The sequence below is a fragment of the Anopheles maculipalpis genome, chromosome X (genome assembly GCF_943734695.1).
Source record: "Anopheles maculipalpis chromosome X, idAnoMacuDA_375_x, whole genome shotgun sequence".
NCBI lineage: Eukaryota > Metazoa > Arthropoda > Insecta > Diptera > Culicidae > Anopheles > Anopheles maculipalpis.
Genome location: NC_064870.1, coordinates 9,329,916 through 9,350,229, shown reverse-complemented (window position 1 = coordinate 9,350,229; position 20,314 = coordinate 9,329,916). Strand labels below are relative to the sequence as shown.

Below are 20,314 nucleotides of genomic sequence, written 5' to 3'. Positions count from 1 at the left end.
CCAACCAGGGATGATTTTAGCCTGCCGGTCAGGTTTTAAAACGCGTTTGCATGCAAAAATAAATTGTTCTACCGGCAGCGGGAGAAGACAAAAAAAAAAGAACAGGCCCACGCTCGCACACACCGTCAGGAGGCAAACACAAAAAAAGAACCATCACTCCATGCCTTCTGTCCCACGCTGTCCCAAGCGCAAGAGGGGTTAACCGGAATGCCCGGGGGGTGAACAGCACTACCCGAAACGGGTTTTTCGTATATGCGTGAACGGTCTGCTGACAGTCTGTGGGTGGTTTCACGAGAGGGAGGGGGAGGGGGGGGATGCGGGGTTTGAGTTCTGGGACCATCTTCTTCGCGTCTCCAAAAGAACGCGATCCAAGCGCGAGAACCAGGGTTGCTGGTGCCTCTGCTCAAACGGGAGTTGAAACTAGTGCAGCAATCAGTAAAGCATGTTCGTTCGAGTAACCCTGTACAAGGGGATGATTTCTTGCAAGCTAAAAAGAGAAAAAGATTCTGTGTGCATGAGCGGGTTTAACTGCATTCAAACACATGCACACGGCTATACAACAGGAGGGCGCATTCCACTTGCATACAGAGGATACACAGTGAAATGAGATTTTGTACGCACGTTGGGACACTATGTGTAAGGAGCGGAATAGGTGGAAGGGCAAGGGGGAGACAGGTGGCGCTTTTGAGAAGCGGTTCAACGGGGGTTGTTACAGCAGCGGGAGGAAAGCAACAACAAAAAAACACACAAATAAAAGCACGAAACCTCCACCACACTAAAAATGGCTGCGAGTCTTGGACGCTGGGCTGGACCGGATTAGGATTATGGTACGCTTTTACGGGACTTGCTATCACCGTATCAAAATTCTTTCCCGGAGACTAACACAGCTGAAATGTAAAAGCAAGAGGAAGGGGGGGTGGGGAGAAGGCTTCCTTTCACCACCCCCGTCGGGAACAGGTAAACGACCACCAAAACCGCGCACACACACAGTCAATCGCACAATTCGCTTCTCTTGGGAGAAAATGTCAGACCGATATAAACAACGTTGGATGGAAGTGATAAAATAGAGGTTTGAGTTTTTCTTTTTCCAATTTTTTTTTCTAAGGGGATGGAATGGGGTGATTTTAGGTGGAAATGCACAACGTGCAGGTAAGGCACACACACACACACACGCACGCAGAAAATAGAGTTTATTGAGCTAATTGTTGATTAGATGAATCTGTAATTTTCCACAGGAAAATTACCACACACGCATACACCTATATTGAATCGGTCACAGCAGGGAAAAAGAATGGGCGAAAGGAAGATAGAACAGCGAGGGAGGTGTGGGGATGGGCTTCTAAATTTACCTTTATTTTCCTACACAGTTTGCCGCTCCCTTGCTCCCTGTCCATCGGTCCTCGCCACCCCACCCCACCCCACCAACGTGAATGATGATTGAGCGGCTGGACCAGTTTGCGGAGCTCCGGGGACGCCAAAAATTAGGGAAAATCCCCTCCTCGGTTGTGCGTGAATTGAATTGGCGAGCAAAAAAAAAAAAAGTTCACTCACACTCTTGGCTCGCCCGATCACTTTGTGCCCTTTGTTGTTTTTGGGGGGGTGCACACCGAAAATGCACGGAAAACGGCACGACACAAATCACGATACAGCAACGCACGGTGCACACACATTTCGCGACCCCGTCCACACTGGTCGCGTGAAAGGCTTCGATCCCGTACTCCCGGGGCCCGACGTTTCGTTTGGCGTGTTTTTTACGCGTTTTGCGATGCGTGTGCGTGCGTGAGCGAACAAAAACATTGACCGAAAACGGTCAGCTAGTATACGCGGTGCCACTGGTGTGTACGCAGGCACCGCAGACCCCGTACACTGGTGCTGTGTAAAGCTGTATTTGCCTGCCTACGTACGACACACCGAGACGAACACGGACACACGCATACACATGCGTGTAGGGCGATCCGCACCACAGTCAGCCCTCCCGTACGCAGGGTGACGACTGTCCTCGAACGATTGCGAGTGTGTGTGTGTGTGTGTATGCGATTCGTGCTCTCACTCTCTCTCACTGTCGCTATAGCGCATTTGCGTGAATCGAACACCAGACCAAAGCCTCTACTCTACTCGCGGGATGTACACGGGGACTGAAATAGATTTGTGGAAATTATTTCTTTAAAGCTTTATACACGTTCAATATTTGAGTGTTTCTTTACAGTTTTTGTTTGCTTCACCCGTGAGTTTTTGTAATAAAAATATATTTCAGTACGCTCTTTGCGAGAAGCTCACAAGATAGAGAAAGAGAGAGAGAGAGAGCCAGAGAAAATATAACCTTCCACAAAGCCCTTACACACATACACACGACACCAACCATTCACTTGAAATTAATTAGATATTAAATGAAACTTACAACACATGTTGCTGTTTTCTTTCGTTTGAGAATGTAACAGACGTTTGGATAGTGGTTTCGAGGAACGGCAAGTCAAAAATTACCTTTTTCATTCAAGGCTGGTGATGTTTGTGTTTTAAATTGTGTGTGTGTGTGTGTGTGTATGAGACACGATTACACACACAGCCACACATGCACGCGAGACCTTTTTCCCTGCTCTCTGAGGCACCCTGTGGCCGGTCAAAACAAACTCCTCTTGCTCAAGGTGGCTCGCTAGAAACGTGATTTTTTCAATGGGGAATTTAAACGAATTTAAAATCTACCCCGGATATTACATTAATATTTTTCCTAGAACCTTACAATCACGGCAGCGTGAGTGGTATTCGGTTCGAGTCTTTTACAAATTGAGAAAATAAATTTCGGCAAAGACACATGTTACGGCTACCACGCTAATGATGGGTTGTCTGGAGCTGGAGCCGGGCAGCTCCGATTCCGGTTCCGGTTCCAAAAAAAATGGATTCGCTGTGAATGAATTCGCCTATGAGATGTTGCAGTTACTGTTCGTAACAGTGGCATTAGGGGGTGGCAAGGGCTTTCTCCCACAACCTCCTGACTCGTCGAAGGGCCTACTCATCCTAGCTGTTGAGTCGCGTAGGATGCAATGACAGTTATACAACCTGCCAGTTATACAAACCCCCCCCCCCCCCCCCCCCCCCCCATGGGACCTCCTCAATTTATCCAAGTGGGAGGAGGTCCCAAGGGCTTTCCCTGTGCACCCTAGCTCAGATTTTGGGAGAGCTATGCTACCGTTTTGTACGCCGTGGAGATGTTCTGAATCGGAGTAGGGTATGTAGGTGCATTGAATCCATACCCCTATCAGTGTGATATTGCTATAATCACTGACAATAGAACTAGGATAAGATCATAGGATCAATGCGGTGAAGATAAAGTACCTGCTTGCGGGCGGCTCTGACCATCATAGAGCTTGACTCGAAAGCAGAGTATCAGTTGATGGCGACGATCCTAAGGTGATAGAGAATTTCTGCTACCTACTACCGGCTCCAAATTCTCCTGCGATCCAGAAGACGTCCACAACAGACGAAATGTACGATATATCGCACATTGATACGCCTACGAGTCTTCTTGATGTACGAGTGGTGGACTATGCTGATGGAGGATGTCATTTTCGAACGGCGGATGATCCGCGAGCAAAATGTACCATGAGCTAGCCTAGCAGTTTGGCGGTGCTGTTATCCTGACTGTAGTCAAAGCCGGAAGGATATGATGACTGGAAGGGGGATAAGGATGCCGGACTCATGCGACCCGTTCGGCACGAGTCCTGCACCACGAGGTATTTCCCGTTCAGCAGTTTTCATTTCCAATATTTCCAACAGTTACGGACGCTTCTGATCGGTTTCAAACGTTGCCATTGAACCTACTTCTCGGAACTGGTTGCGATTGTTTTATGGAATCGCCAGGAATCAGTTACACCATCATGCCAATTTTGCCCATCTCTACTACGCACTGGTGAACTTCCCGTTTCCTTTTGCTATTGTTTATGTAAAATTACAACGACAGCCGCACGGGGCCACATTGTGCCATCCACACTTAAATTGCGGTGTTGTGGTGCGTACACAACGAACCAGCATCGAACCGTCGCGTATAAACGGTCCCACCCGCAATGTAACGACCATAATAATGCGTCGTAATGTGAATCACGTTTCGGTCAGCAAAACGTACACCGCAAATTCTGGCATGCGACTTCGAATTTCATAATATTTGTAAGCACCGTCGAGGGTGGTTGTTATTCTAGGCGGACAGGCAAGCGCAAGCAAACCCGGCAATGGCAGCTGAAGCAACAACAGCACCGACGACAACATTCGACAAGTCACCAGGCAGTAGTGATACGTCGCTGTGCTCTAAGGATAAAAGGTAAACCATCTCCAAACCCTGATCGGGAGAAGGATAGCGATCCGCTGCTCTGTTTGGGGTTTTTTGATTGAACAAAACAAACTAACTATCTACATTCGAGGGTGTGGTTTTTGGTTGCTTTGATTGTGTTTCTGTTTGCTTTAAGTTGGTCCAACTGGTGGACGGGCACATCGTTCGACATGTTACGCACGCTGGAAAAGCGGATTCTGTCCTGTAAGTTGATTGATTGTGTTTGAGTTGAGATGATGCAACTAACCGTTCCGAACGTTCCAGATCTCAAGACACCGTACCGGGGCAGCTTCGTTGACGTGGGCCACTGTGTGGGGGAGGCAGATAAGGTATGGACGCTGTCACTCAACACGGAATCTCCGAACGTGCCGCTAGTGCTTGTGCACGGCCTCGGTGCCGGTGTAGCGCTTTGGGTGCTGAACCTGGACGCACTCGCCAAAGATCGGCCAGTGTATGCGATCGATGTGCTAGGGTTTGGCCGTAGCTCTCGGCCACGCTTCTCCTCCGATCCGATGGTGGTGGAGAAACAGCTGGTAAAATCGATCGAAGAATGGCGGCGCGAGATGAACCTGAAGGAGATGATTCTGCTCGGTCACTCGATGGGCGGTTTTATTGCGGCCAGTTACGCACTGTCTTATCCGGACCGATTGCGTCATCTCATACTGGCCGATCCGTGGGGCATGCCGGAGAAACCGAAAGACTTCGAGAACAATGTGCGCATCCGGTTTTGGTTGAAGCCTATCTTTGCCGTTTCGAAGATGCTGAACCCGCTGTGGCCGATACGGTTTGCTGGTCCGTACGGACCGTCGCTGGTCAATCGGTTCCGGCAGGATATAGTGATGAAGTTTTCATCCGTCATTACGGAAGGGATGGATATATCGAACTACATCCATCAATGCAATGCACAGAATCCGACGTAAGTGTCCTACACGCCTGTATGGAAGTATAGCAAAGACACAACTAATCCTATCGTATCTCCAACAGCGGTGAAGGCGCGTTCCACTCGATGATGCAGGACTTTGCGTGGGCCAAAAATCCAATGCTCAATCGTATCGGTGACATGAAAAGTACCGTGCCGGTTACGGTATTGTACGGTTCCAAGTCCTGGCTGCTGCACACTAGCCCACCGGATACGGTAAAACAGCTTGGGGAGAATAGCTTTGTGAAGGTGAAAATTATCGAAGGTTCGGGCCACCACATCTACGCGGACGATGCCGACGCGTTCAACCAGATGGTGAATGAAGCTTGCCGCGCGGCAGATAGTGTGCAGAAGCCAGCAGAGCCTGCGAAATAATAGCAACCTAACAGTGGCTCTTGCTACCGTGTCCATTAATGCAGGGCCGTTTGCCATATGCTCAACATCTTCAACACCCACCAGGCAAATAGAAATCCCTAGGTTTCCGATAGCACAGCATGCTCCAATTTCCGGGTAGGTTTCGGGACGGTTTACCGCGAGATGATTTGTCGCGTGCGTGCGAGTGACGGTGCGAAAATACGAAGTCGGTACGATAGGAAAAGTGATTTGTCATCATTCGCTGATGACATCATACGGAGTAATTGCTGTATCGCAGCGTAGCCAAAGCTCGACCTAGGCGCGAAAAATACGCCGCGTCATGATGCGTGTTGGAGGAGGAAGCAGTTTTGATGGCGAGGGAGTAACGAGTTGTAGTTAGCTTATGCGCTCTAAGCGGTGACGGAAATTTTGTAGTTGCGACAGTTTTAAGAAACTGTCAAACACACCTTTGCCGAGTGGAAGATCCAAACTCAGGAAAGATAGAGTATTTTAAATAATATTTTTTTTATACACAGTTAGAAAGCAAATAACAAACAATAGAAATGTTAGGTGTAAGTTACTGTTAAATATGTGTGTAATATATTGTACATTGTGGAATTGTCGATTTTTTGCGGTTTATTATCTAGGATGACAATTTGAGTAGCATGCCCGATAACGTTTAAGTAGCAAACTAACGTAGATAGTCATAGAGCCACGGTAGGCCTTATCGGAACTATCTCTATCGGTAGCTCTGGCATAATACCAGGGAATGGAAATGATTTGCCAGCATTGATTACGAGTGCAAAACGTCCAGCTATGTATCTAGTATTCAGGCTTTTGGTGTGGAGTCCAGCCTAGAAAAACTAATTGGCATTGTGAATTCGTTCATCGACGAGTGTCATACCTTATCCAGGCATTATTATCCAGGATTGAGCATTAATGTGCTAGAGATGATGTACTTATTTGCCAGTGGTTGTGACTGATTTCTGAGCGGTAGGGTGTTGGTGTTGTTGAATGCTGAGAGAGTCAAAAGAAAGTTATCATTCGACCCGTAGTTTGTGTGGCGGGATGGAATATACAGGGAAGATATATCGCGAAGGCGAGGAGCTAGGGAAGCTTTCATAGCAGGAGACTTCCAGTGAAGCACGGATATGGAAATGGCTTTCTTCAAAGGGCTCAAGTTCAAAAAGGCGACAACGGACAGGATAGGGCAGGGAAACCACATGGTAAGAAAGCGCAGAACAGCTATACGCGTCAATTTTCGTCAATGAACACTCTCCAGTCTGGCTATAGCGGTGGAGCCTGGAGGAGACCAGACTACAGTTGCGTATTCCAGGGAAGATCGAACCCAACAACACAGAGGCTTCAGGCAGAGGGGATGACGGATTTCGGACGATAGCCTTACAATCAAGTCCAGTGATCCACGTAGATGGATAGTCAGTCCTCACCACGGGGGGACGGTCCGAAAGGGATTTGAATCCCGGTCCTGCCGTTTGAAGACCGGCGCCGCTATCGCATACACCAACGTGCCGACCCAAAAATTTGTTAGCTTTGCTGATAACATACTCTACGTGGGTACTGAAGGAGAGTGTCTCGTCAAGCCACACACCAAGATCCTTTATAGAACGTGCCCGACGTATAACTGTATCACAGACCACTTGTCGGGACAAAGGACTAAGCCGTTCATACGATATCACACAGAGGAGTAATTTAGGAAGGTTTGAAGGGTACAACAGTACAATAGACGAGGACACCGGAAGGAAAATCTTGAGGTCATCAGCGTAGGGCAGGAATCTTTCGGGGAGGAGGATAGAGGTACAGTCGTTGACAAATAAGGTAAACTAAAGAGGACTAAGGACATCACATAAAAAGGGGTTTCACAGAAAATTCCACTTTTTAAATTCTGGCATGATGTAACTAGCTTGCCAAGCAGAATTTTCTGTCCAATGAAAAGAATGAGGGAAAAGTTTCGGAATTATTCCTGGACTTTCGTGGATTCCTGGGTATGAACTTTAGACTATGCTTGCAAAGGATGTCTGATGCGTGTGCCAACAGTAGTCGTTGGTTGGATATTAGTTTCAGGTCATAATTCGTGTATTCCTGAAGTGGATATTCAACCTGTCCATATCATTACGCTACGCTCCATCTTGGGTAGGCCAAGAAGTACAAGACATGGAATCGGACGTTCGGACAGATCGGACATTAAGCCAACAAGACAGAGGGCGAGAGAGAGTGTTGTGGATGTAGTCGAAACGGAATACTGCAGTAAAAAAAAAATGCAAGTAAAAGTTTCGTAGCACTATTAGCAATCGTTGCCATTGACATCCAATAGCAATAAAACCACAAACCACATACCATGGCTGTAATGATAACAGTTTATCGTCAGCGCATTGCCATTTGCGGATTCAATCAATTAATGAAACTTTCTCACTCGACTGGATCCCTCTGGATGTGGCGTGTGCAACAAGTGTGTTCACGATTTCCCGACAGTTTGCCCCCCCCCCCTCCCCTTCCACACACGTACTTCCAATCAGCTCTCCCGGACAGCGGACCGATCCCCGATCAACCGGAATAATTTAATCTGCATGGTGAAGTACATCGATCATAATTTAAAAAAATATATGCTCCCATTGCTGGATAAACGAAATTATTCGTGCGTGATGAGCAACCATTTTAGATAGCGTATCGAGACACGAGGAGAAATTGATGTCGCTTTTGCGTTCAATGGTCGCCCATGATGGTGGTTTTGGTAAACATTAGGTACCAGGCTAGTTGAATATAAGTACCGGTTTGCCGTGTTCTTCGAGGGGCGTTGGGAATTTCTTACCGAGGACTTTGGCTAAACGTGTAGGACTATTAGAGGTACGCCATGATGATGATGATATTGGCACGTTTGTTTATTCCCTGAATCGCAAACCACTTTTGGGGCCACTTTCTGGAATTCGAGGTTCGAGTGCTACTTGTAAATACATATATCTTAACAGAACGGTATTGGTGATTTGAAGTGAATCCCTGCCTATAATTGTTACATTGTTGCCCTAACCATCGTGCACCACCGTCATTTGTGGACGTTGTGCAGTACTTCAATTAGTACTCGAATATTGCTGACGAGAACACATACCGGGTCGGTATCGATAGCGAATAAACCAGGACAACCGGTTAGGCCCGCACGATACCACACGATGCACACTTGTTCCTTGTGGACGCACCGTAGATTTGTTGTGTATACTTCGCACCATATCCGGCGTGTTTCTGGGGACATTCCTGGCTGGGTTTCTACACGACGCTCGATTTTCCCACTTTGGTTTCGGTTTCCATGTTGGATACGGTGACTTACTGATCGACTACAGCTGCAGTCCGAGCGGCCATCTTACTCTACGGCTACAACGTTTGACAGAATGTCCTTACAGAGTGAGCATCCTGATGTTGCTTTTCGTTCGATTGTTCGTTGTACGTTCGATTCTCTCGTTAGAGGTACGTGAAAAAAAATAGTTTCTCTAGTGCTGGAACTGGTGGTAGGACGTTGCACTCTTGTTGTCGCAAAAGATCCAGATGGACGTTAGGTCCGCCGTGGTGTGTCCGCGGCGGGCAGCAATTCAACATTTTTGGAATAGTTTGCTGTCACGTTTCCGTTAAGGTTGCTCCAATTAGAGCACAAACTGTGTACGTTCCCGGTTGAGGCGAGCAGAAAACGGTGGTACCGTTGATAAGGTTATGATCATCCAGTTTCAGGGCGTCAAGCATCCATGGCAGTAGAAAGTGAGAGAAGTGATAAAGAGAAGAGAAAGAAAGAGAAATGGTCATGTTAAAGGAAGGTGTACACGGTAAGTTGTGAAGGCTGTTGATACACGCGGAGTACTTCGCAGCGGAGACTCGGTCGAGCGTCATAATAATCCCGGGAACTAGTGGGCCAGCGGTAAACGAACAAGGGGTGAGAGTTGATTTGAAATTGTAACGGCACTGACTAAGCCGATGGCTATCAGCATCACTGACCACCATCAGGTCCACGGTCCCGCCGTTGACCGTAATGCCGCTTTGGCTTGACGGTGCGTGACGCATACACCGAGTGAGATGTGGCTTCGCCATGCTTTTTCGACCTTGTTGCTGCACTTCGCCGAGGATTCGTGCCAATGTATTTTTTTTTTTTTTGCAGGATTTTGCAGGCGCCGAGCTGCTGCTGCCAACCTAGAACGTTACGAACAAGGATGTCACCGTGGACACATCGGGCTCTACCTACCTAGCAGTGAACCGCCGAACAGAATGAAGATCAGATTGCAGTTGTACGCGAGCAGATAGGCGATAATGTTGCTGCCGGCCATTGCCCCAAACCGGCCGGTCATAAGAATCAGGCACATCGCCATTGCCCTATTTGTTGGATGGATGGATGGGCACAGCCCGCACCAGGAAGGGCCGGTGATGTAAACAACGAACGCGTTTGATAGCGGTTGATCGACGGTTGGTTTTTGTGAATGATGAATTAAAGATTTACCGGTCGAAAATAAAAGAAAAGAAAATGGGAAATAAAATCGAGGTAAAGATAGAAAGTATTCGTGGTACATTCGTGTAAATGAGATCAAATGATGGTTATTATTTCCAGCAGGTTTATGACGTTTTTTGAGCGGGGAGAGATTTTTGGGGAGTTTTCCCTTCGGACCTCCTCCAGCTCAGCATGGCGTATCAGATGTAATGGATGCCACTAGAATTAAAATGGATATAGTACGCTGTATCTAATAAGCATGTGAAGTTGTAGCCTAGAATTCGTTTCCTTTGAAGCTTCTATGTAAGCCAATTAACTTTAACAAACACTTTTTTTTGCACGCTTCGTTGGAACGATGGAACCTCAACCCTAGCATACCCACAACTGAGTGCGTGTTCCAAGGGTCCAGACATCCCGGTGTGTAGCGATCTTGTGTAAATTGCACTTTTTTTCAAAGTTGCGGATCATAAAAGAAACTTCGCACTGCAAAAACCAATAATTGCTATTACTATTTTGACTTTCCAGAGCTAGCCCTATTTCCGAAGTCTCTTCCAATTGGTCGTCGCGAAACGCTGCCCTGCTTTCGGCAGCAGCCACAACACACACACACGCACAAGCCGAAGGCTGCGCAGGTGCGCATGATGAGTCCGTGTCTAATCGGAAGCAGCACAGGCAACCCGGAGATCTGGAGGCTAAAAGCGTACCTAAACCTAATCGACACCTCGTACATCTTCTGGTGCGCAGTGTGCTGCTCCACACCAACTACTACTCCTGCACTGTAGAGAAACTAATAACAGCCAGGCAGGCAGTGGTAGCTGTGGAAGTGGCGAAGGGATGGAGGGGGAATGTGGTGGTAAGTGGGGGAAGGGGGGGGGGGGTGGTTGAGGAAAAAAGCTTACCGGTAATTAGTCGGAAATAGGTCGACCGATATTGCACTTAGGACGCCACCGAGGCAGCCAGACGAGACGAAGGCAGCGATCAGTATCAGCGTCAGATAGAAATCGGAAGTCCACAGTACGGCGAGCCCGCAGATACCGCACACCACAAACCATCCATCTGCAGCGGGAAAATAGAGAAAAAGAAAGAAAAGCGTAGCAACTTTAGCAAATGAATGTTTAAGGTAATAAAGGAGGTGGAGCGAGCGGTTGGCAGGGGGAGGGGGAGGGGAGGGGAGGGGGAAGGAAACACACGCACACATGGTATATACACACGCTGCATCTGCAGCAGGGCAAGAAATGGAAAATGAAAAACAGTTGGGGAGGGGTGGTTGGGAAAAACGGAGCACGTACATGTGTGCCGGATCCGATCACTATAATTAACTATAACACACACACACACACATCCCCTAGGCAGGGTCTAGTGGAGGCAAGTCTTGTCGGGAGGGAGATGATTCGCCGCCATACTGCCGATACAATCCGCGAAAAAAGTCTCTCTCTCTCTCTCTGTGTTTTTATGTTATTTTTGCTTCCTTTTACTATCTAGCTGCTAGATATATGGTTCGATTTATATGGTCGTTCGCACGGCGTCCGATGGAAAAATTGTCTTCGAGAAAGGCAATTTCTATTGTTTGGAAGTACGCCTTTACGCAAGCCTAATGGATGAACCCTGGGAGAGGAGGAGGGTGATTAGGAGGAGGCAGATGGAAACGGCAGTGTTGAGAAGTACAATTTGCTCTGGTTCATTTGCCACACTTATGGCGTTAAAGTGACAGAACTGTTTGGCCCGGGGCGTGCAGATGTTGACCAAGTCAACCAAGGGACTTACTGAGCAGTGTCGTCTTGCCGACCCGGTTGATGATCAGCCCGTTCAGTATGTAGCACGCCAGAAAGATCACACCCATCGCGGTGGTAATGAGGAAGATATTCGCGTTGATCGCGATCGGGCAGGTGCTGGCCGTCGGTTCCATCCGGGCAGCCGTTTTGTTCGCGTGCATCAGCGCTATCACGTCGCACAGCTGCATATCCTCGTGCTGAAGGTACGTGTTGAGGATGTCCGGTACCCACAGGAACAGACCGGACGAGGAGGCGAACAGCCCGAACATCAGCACGGACGCCTTGATCGTGTGCCAGAGCAGCGGGATCCGAAACAGTGGCACGGTCTGGTGCCACAGGTACCGGAGGCCCTGGTTGGACCGGCGCTGCAACTCATCCGCGTACGCAGCATCGATCGCGTCCAAGGTGATCGACTTGACGGGGAATGTCTGCCAATTTTGCCGGGATGCATGGGAACAAAAATAGAGAGAAAGAAAAAACGGAAACAAATGAATAATACGAAACCGTCAGCGAATTAGCGGGGGATGTGCCCACCGAACAAGGGAAGTTTTACAAGCAGCAAAACAATGGCGCTCATTAGCGTTTAGAAGTGGGCGACCCAGGCACCCAGTGTTGAGGTGATTTGGCAAGTTGATGCCGGGGCCGAACGCTACACGCTTTCCCCACTTTTTTTTCTGTTTCCCATGTCCAATTACCGACGCCGGCTCATCATCACCTTTCGGTACGATATGGTATTTCCCGGCGATCGTTCTCCTCCACCGTAGGTGTGGAATTCCCAGGACACGAGAACTAGACGTGATGCCGCCATGATGGGCGCGCAAAAAAAAAAGGTATCAAACTTACGTGCTCCGGTTTGCCCTGATTGATGTGATAGATTTTGGCCAAAATTTGCACCACTTTCTCCCGGTGGCCGTTGGTGAGCAGAAACTTTCCACTCTCGGGCAGATACAGCAGACCGGCGATGATGAGTATCAGATCGAGCGAGCAGAGCAGCATGTAGATGCGCCACATCGCGTACCGCATGCCGAACAGCCGCAGCTCGAACCGTTCGTCGAGCGGTATGACTAGCCAGGCGAGTGACGGTAGGAAAATTAGCCCGATCGCCATAAACATGGCTGCCCAGGAGATCACCTTCGACCGGGATGCTTCACCGTGGAATTCGGCTAGGTACGCGTACGAGGTTGCCGCATTGCCCGACACACTGTTGGAAGGGGTTTGGGGATGGGTAGAGATAGGTAGAAGAGAGAAAGAGAGAGAGAGAGAGAGAGAGGGAGAGAGAGAGAGAGAAAGAGAGAAAGGTTAATAATGAGTCGGCAAGTCTTCAAGGACTCACAACATACAATACACCGACGAGAAACCGTGCTCCTATCAGTACCCATACGTGCGGCGAGAAGGTGGACAGGACCGAGGTGATGAGTGCACCGGTCGACGCCAACAGCAGTACCCGGCGACGTCCCCAGGTGTCGGACAGAAAGCCCCAGATGTAGGAGCTGGACACGACGCCCAAAAATCCGGCCCCATTCAGCACGCCTTTGTCGCTGAAGGTGAGGTCCAGGTCACATTCGGCGGCGGAGATGATGAAGCCTACGTTGACTGTTTCGTTGATCACGCTCATCAGGCAAAGGCCGGTAACGAACATCAGCAGCGTGTGAAACCATCCTTGACCTACAACGGCGAGTGCCTCACTGTAGGTATGCGACGAATGGTGTGCTCCATTTGTTACAATTTGTGTCGGATCTAGCACGATTTCGGCAGATTTGTCTTTTTCAACGTTAGCTGTAACGAAAGATTGATAAGAGAGAGAGAGAGAGAGAGAGAAAGTGGAAGAGAGGGAGAGGTATACAGTGAGACAGATTATGGGTTGTAGATGAATGAACTTTACGGTCTGGTCAAATCAATAATGGGTGCGTTGCGGTAGAATGGCTAACCTCCAGGACCCGACACGTTCAATACATCCGGTTCAAACTTGTTCGAGTCACTTGTCCACTGTGTTGCGTTCTACGTAACCGTCTTATATACGTCACATCCCTGACACAACTTAGGGATCTTTGTCTTCCAACAAGTCTATGGACTCTGCAGTGGCAAACGGATTCTAAGCATGATTCAATGTCGCTGTTGATTGATGTTTTAAGCGTACGAGAAGTTAAATTTCGTTTATTGTAAACAGTGCCCCAAATGGGTAATTCGTGGAAAATTGTGCCCAACATTTGCAGCTGTGTTTGCATAGCGTCGCGTGTAAATTGTCGAATCCATTTGATTCCATTCCGTTCACTAGCAAGGTTGATCGCATGATCGCTAGAAACCGTGTGATTGTTTCAACTGTTTAATGGAAATTCTAGCACCTCGGTTAGGAATATGTGTAGCCTTGGCAGGATCTTAACATACTGCTGATTTCAACAAACAAACAAACAAACAAAAATGCATTCACTGTCCATTCCAAATATTCCAGAGTGACGAAAAAAACAGATAAAACAAAACTCATCCCTAAGACAATTAGCTCATTCGCTTCCAAGTGGCCAACGTAAGATAACGCTTAGAGACGCACCACTTATCACCGGGCCCACTTTGCCACCGTATTTTAGCACCGCGCGGTAAACAATTGTAAAACCCCTATCTGCCGCTGTCAGTTGCTATGGTTTTACGGTCGGAAGGGGTACACGTGTTTGCGATATGTCGTCGATGGGTACCCGGCTAATCCACACAATCCGAGATCCTCAAGCAGCAAGAATTCCCCTTTTGCACGGTTGCGGATCAAAAAACAAAAAAAAAAGGGTTCGCCAAACATGGAACGGTCCCACACACTGGACAGGTAATCTCTTGGTGCGCCTACCACGTTCTGCTGTTCGTTGTTCATCCTCTGCTGGGTGCTGCATCGTTTCAGCACGGTCGGATGTGTCGTCTTAGGACACTCTATTACCACACGAGCACTGCACTGTACCCAACTGGTGATGATCGGTTACAAGTAATCCAGACCTAGTTCTGGCCGTGTCAACGTCCCGTGCCAAACTGGCGCGCGCCGCCATGGATGGCCGTAGTTTAAAGGATGAGTTACGCAGTTCTAGCTTTAAGCCCCATGGGGGTTGCTAACCCCCCCCCCCCCCCCCTCTCCCCCCTCAGCACCGTGTCCGCACGATAACCTCTTGTCAATAGCGTGCCTTTGCTTCACCACGACGGGGAGAACTGTTGACGAGTGAGGCCTCCGGCATTTGCAAGCTACGGTGGGAGGTACAGTACCGTACTGTAGCGGAGAGCATAGTGAACACACTGTTCAAAAGTTTTCGAATATCTAAATAGTGGCAACGAAAAACAAATACGCTAGAGTTGTTTTCTAGCTCCGACAGATAGATGGTTGCATTAATTGTTGATGAGATGTGGTCGTTTTTTCATTGGTTTAGCATCCAAATGCAAGTGGATCATTTTGTGGTATCCGCACTGTGGTGCACAGGTTCTGAGAGATGCGTTCTACATGCGTTTATGGCGTTTAGTGCGGGCGTGCAGCAAGTGTAGCCCGAATGCACGTGGGCACATGGTACGGTTCGTCCATGTTGGCGGCTGCTCACTGTTATCAAGCGATCGATCAATCGGTCAACTAATGGGGCAATGATCGAAGCGGTACAGGAAACTGCGTGCTGCCCTTTTGTTTGTACCCACGGAAGCGCAACAAGTGTCTCAATAAATCCCGGACCTGCTAAAATGGGACGCTATCAAAAAACTGACGTTTATAATAATGCAAACAGAATCGCCCGTGGCGTCGGAGTTTATTGCCTCGTTACTGCATGCTTCAGATGCGTTGGTCATCTCTAACGAGCCTCGCCCGTTACGGAGGAAGTTGCACATGTTAGTTATCTGCGAATTTGTACGCTGATGCTTAAAAGACAGAAACTGTCAAGAATGTGAAATCACGCAACTTTCGCAAAACCTCAGTTGGGGGTCGATTACGTCTTTGTCCGCCGGTACCCATGGTGCGGTTGGTCACAATGCAATGCAAGCACCGCTCTATTTCTATTTGTTTTAGCGAATCTAGCAAACTCATTCTATTTTAAAAGCGAGCGCACCTCGCACCTCGTTGTGCACTTTGGTGCTGTCTGTTTTGATGTTGCGCTGTGCCTCGGTACGTACCACTACTTCTTCGGTCCGGGAGGCTCAACCGCGTTCGTGCCGAGACAGCGGAGGGCTCGATGGAAAATGGCGTCTTTTGGAGCGGTCCAGCAGATGAGTCGGAAGCATCCAGTCAGCCCCCCGCCGGGGACAAGTGGTGGAGCAATGAAAATGGCAGAGATGTGTGCTGTGCTTATCTATAAATGGGCAATAAATAAAAAAAAAAGTCTCCGCATCCGATCCCGGCACACATATCCAAACATAACGGTGTCCGGTTCCATCACGACACCGTGTGTGTGTGTGTACCCCTCCCCGCCCTCAGTCGACTCTATTCTCTGTTGGTTTTCACCAACGAGAGCTCGTTGTGACATGTTTTCGCTTAACGTTAGTAAGTCCCCGGTGTTGATTAAACAGTAGCCGACGATGCCGCAAAGTTGACGGTTCCGAAGTGGGTTGTCATGTCAGCTCTCGGGGCCAAGAATTGCCTGCGAAGGTCTCTATGTCTGGCAGGTTCATCAATATCATTGACATTATCCCGTAGTCACAAATTCTTAAACCATATTGTGCTTGATGACTAGTCGAAGCTATGCTTGTTGAAATTGGATCGCTCATCGGGAGTAGTGGTACCCGGCTCCGGCATCCCGGGCATTTGCAGACAGTTAAGAAATGGTAGCCAACCCGTAAGACACCCGTTCACCGTTATCTATGGGAGGTTTTCTCGTGCGTAACATTACGATCGAACACATCGCATGCATCCGCAGTTCCGGAAGCTTGCCCCGAGCTAGTTAAGCCTAGTCCTCCGTACGCCTTGCAAGATACTGTGGTTAGCCTTAAATGTTGCAGCGCGGAAACGCGGTGAAAAGAATCTCATCCCGATGGTGCTCGGGTTCGCCGCAGCCGGCAGAAGTGTGACGTAGCGCGACACAGTTACGAGCAGCAGGTAGCAATGCACCTGCGGGATGTGATTCACGCAACGGGGCGTGCGCATTTGCTGGTCAGCCGTAACAGGTGTAACGGGGTGCGTTCAGTCTACGCGGTTTTGAGGATGATAGAATGTTGATGAACCAGAAGTAGCCACCGGTTCCGGTTTGGCAGAAGAATGCGGGAAGAAACGCGCACTAGAGGATAGTGCGACGTAGTTATTGCAAACAACTCTCGAAATCCTTCATTAGACCGATATTGGCTGGACTGACCCCATTTTAGACGAGTGACATCTGCTAACTAACCATTCCTTCACAAGGCATAGAAATACTTTGTTTGACAGGTAATGGATTTGGACGAGAGTCGTCTACAACGTTGTATATCCGCCAAATGCAGCGTGCGTATGGGAATCTTTACCATGCGTACATGCTCGTTAGATTATCGCGCATCTCGAATGCACCCATTTCTTCGCAGTCACGTGTCTACCGGTAAACAAAAAAAAAGCCATGAATTGTGCGAAGTTTTGCGACGGTTCCCACGTAAAGCAACACCTAGCGGTGTAGTATCTCTTGCGATTATTTTGCATAATTTACGGGTGGTCAAGTCAAGTGGCTGGTGAGTTATTCGGAGCGAAAGATGCATATGGTAGGCAAATTGTTCCCTTCAATCCGTCAGACGCACCGAACCGTCAGGTAAGTAGAGCAAACTGTCTGGGATGGATGGTTTTCCTTTAGCACCTGTTGAGAACTGCTGGGACGCAGCGTCCTCCACCTGGCGGGAACGGTAAATAGCGGGGTCTTCATGCACTTGCTGGTGACTTCGACGAGCGCTTGCAGCTCCATATGCTCGCATCAGGTTGAATCGTAACCGGCTCGCGACAGTTCTTCCGTCCACAAGGAGGTGATCATTTGATGAAGATGAGGAAAAAAAACACACACACACACACACACACACACACACGGAGACATCTTGCACAGTTTACAAATAAGATTGTAACTATGAGGACACGTTAAACCAGTGTAGCTTTCTTCCTCAAAGCTAAAGAACAGTCCGGCAGAACGAGAAAGCTTTATAGCTGACCGTTTTGTATCAGCTCACGTACATCCCAAACCAAAAGCAGCGGGAAAGCATGGCGGAGAAAGCGCTCATCACTTTACCGCTCCGTTCTGGGCTGATCTTGCATTGGATGCCCCTGTGGACCATGTGTTGGTGTTTACACGCGTGTGTGTGTGTGTATCTTGAGGGGGAGGGAGCGCCCGTCTTTGGTGCGTGTGGCGTTCTGCCCTTCGCGCTTTCGCCGGATTCGCCTCTTCTCCAAAAACTGGTGGACCAGTGATACCCAAAACTGGGCGCACACACCGAGAGAGCAGCACAGGAAAAAGAAGGGAGAAAAAGAAGAAGGACAAAAAGAAAGAAAAAAACCCCATTCACAGCATACAATCGCGCCCGGCTCGTCATAAGAGCTGGCGCTTTTTTGTTGGCGATCCGTCGTCCCACTTGCTCAGCTGTGTGTGAGAGCTACCCTGCTCGTCGCTCCTTTATTATCGGGTTTGGTTGATCTCCATTCCTACCCTACCCTATGCTGGGTTTCCGCTTCTTTTTTCTTGACGATAGCGAATATGAGAGGAGTGCGCGAGCGAGATGAATGCGCTGCTGGGGATTGGGTTGTGCGCAAGCGAGAACCAGATGTATCGGCGTACGCGCGATGCGTTCCCGTTGAGCGGGCCTCCCGTTTGTGCCTGCGATGCTGGGAGTTTGGGCTGCACGGTTTCGGATGGGTTTGGCGACTAGCTCGGGCTCCCTAGGTTGCACGGTTGGACATTCCCCAATCGGCTCTGCTCGCGATAGCACGTGCGCTCACTCGCAGCGCCTGTTTGCAATCCTTTGGAAGTTACCACGCTCCGGTGTCTGTTAGAGTAACGGGGCCCTCCCTAACGTTGTGTCTTTTGCTGGCCTGCAGAGGTTTAAGGTCGGAAAGGTAGCGTCGTTACTTTTTTTTTATTTGTTGGGAAACGTGCAGCGATACAGAGATCTCGGGAACGAATCGTCAGTGAAGTCTTTCGTGTTTCTGGTGAATAGTGGTGGACGACAACCGTCACCATCGGTGACGGCACAGGGAGCGCTGGGTTCGCGGTGGGTGTAGTGAGTTTTAGAAGAGTGGCTACCAGTGTCCAACAGTGGTAGAAAGCAGTTCCTTGCATATCGGTGGACAGGTGCAGGTGCTCTCGGATATCCTTTAAAAGATATATATTGTATATCGTACACGTGCGCAAGCGAAATTGCAGGTGTAGTGAGTGTTTACAGGAGTTGTTTGCTGTAAGGATTAGTGCATTGCAGGAAGAAGAGAACAAGGGTTCACATCTTCGATTGGTGTGAGTCACCAATAGCGCAGTAAGACCCTCAAAAACCCTGTATCGAACGTACTATCAATTCTTCATTCAACCGATCTTCAAATATCACAAATCTGCCGAGAGTGATCCTGGGACGGCATCCAAACCATCAAAGGTAGATCGAGAGCACTGCTGTCGTCGCCCTCCCACCCCCTCCGCAGGTAAGTCCACAGCCAGTTCTGCTCTGTAACTGTTGCTTACTAACCAGAGTCTCCATCGGGATAATCATGACTCATTTGGGACATCCTCCTCCAACATCCATGTATCATCATCATAAACACATGGCCTGGGGTTTGTTTGATGGCTACTGTATGCTTCCACAAGTACCATTTACCAACTATCAGATGCTCCAGTTTACCCGTAACATTCTACCTGTTCCCGACGATCACAAGTGCCTCAGAGTCCATGCTTGCACTCTTCCGCATCATCGCTCGTTCCGGCCTGTCAACTCTTGAAACTAAAAAAAAAAAACAAACCACAACAAGCTCCTCGCACCCGTGAGCCTGCAGAACGCAACCCTGCACCCTGGTCGCGTTGTACGATATTCGATATCATTCCGCTCACTTTCGCGATGACTTTTCCCGTCGCCTTCACCAGGGACCGGCAGTAGTTTGCTGGAACATATTTGTGGTGAAACAATTTACCGACGCAAGGGAACACATTCCTTTAGCGCAAGAATGCGGTCTCTGCATCCCCTGACGGCCAACGGTTTCTCGGACTGCGGTCAGCTAAGGTTGCGAAGACGAGAGCGAGAGAGACAACGATGCATTAAGGTGCGCGCGTGCTCGATCGACTCCGATTGCCAACGGATATATTCCCCATATTTGCAGCAAATCTTCCCATTCCCTTGGGGGGGGGGGGGGGGCTTTTATTTTTCCTTTATGACTACACTGCAGCCAATTTCGCCCCTAAGGGTATGCGAACACGGGGCACATGAGAATCCGAAAGGCTGCATCGCATAAGCAACGGCACATGTTGAGTGCGTTTTGCCGCAAGTGTGCATCAAGAAGACGTGTGCTCCCGTTTACAGTGGTGTCTAGCGAAACATGGGACATTGCGTTTGGG

General features: G+C 48.9%; 3 protein-coding genes across 3 annotated transcripts in view; 2 read left to right on the top strand and 1 right to left on the bottom strand.

Annotated features, from left to right (window-relative positions):
• Positions 1 to 20,314, top strand: part of LOC126560710 (ras-related protein Rab-10-like) — a 254,816-nt gene that overhangs the window by 140,063 nt on the left and 94,439 nt on the right. The window lies entirely within an intron of this gene.
• Positions 4,221 to 5,612, top strand: LOC126558428 ((Lyso)-N-acylphosphatidylethanolamine lipase-like). Its single transcript, XM_050214447.1, has 4 exons — positions 4,221 to 4,309; positions 4,410 to 4,522; positions 4,583 to 5,234; positions 5,303 to 5,612. The coding sequence occupies exons 1-4, from the start codon at positions 4,221 to 4,223 to the stop codon at positions 5,610 to 5,612; spliced, it is 1,164 nt and encodes a 387-aa protein (XP_050070404.1).
• LOC126563177 (synaptic vesicle glycoprotein 2B) overlaps positions 9,183 to 20,314 on the bottom strand; it is a 383,950-nt gene continuing 372,818 nt past the window's right edge. Inside the window, exons 3-8 of the mRNA XM_050219804.1 lie at positions 13,181 to 13,616; positions 12,684 to 13,041; positions 11,833 to 12,268; positions 10,968 to 11,124; positions 9,829 to 9,956; positions 9,183 to 9,250 (exon numbers count right to left, since the gene is read on the bottom strand). Coding sequence (XP_050075761.1) covers positions 9,213 to 9,250; positions 9,829 to 9,956; positions 10,968 to 11,124; positions 11,833 to 12,268; positions 12,684 to 13,041; positions 13,181 to 13,616 — 1,553 coding nt within the window. The 3' untranslated portion in view covers positions 9,183 to 9,212. The remainder of the gene's footprint in view (positions 9,251 to 9,828; positions 9,957 to 10,967; positions 11,125 to 11,832; positions 12,269 to 12,683; positions 13,042 to 13,180; positions 13,617 to 20,314) is intronic.

Excerpts from the sequence above, each read along its gene's own strand:
- LOC126558428 (XM_050214447.1), top strand. The coding sequence starts at position 4,221 with ATGGCAGCTGAAGCAACAACAGCACCGACGACAACATTCGACAAGTCA. Across the intron at positions 4,310-4,409 it reads CTGTGCTCTAAGGATAAAAG|GGTGTGGTTTTTGGTTGCTT; the intron begins GTAAACCATCTC and ends TCTACATTCGAG. Across the intron at positions 4,523-4,582 it reads GGAAAAGCGGATTCTGTCCT|ATCTCAAGACACCGTACCGG; the intron begins GTAAGTTGATTG and ends CGAACGTTCCAG.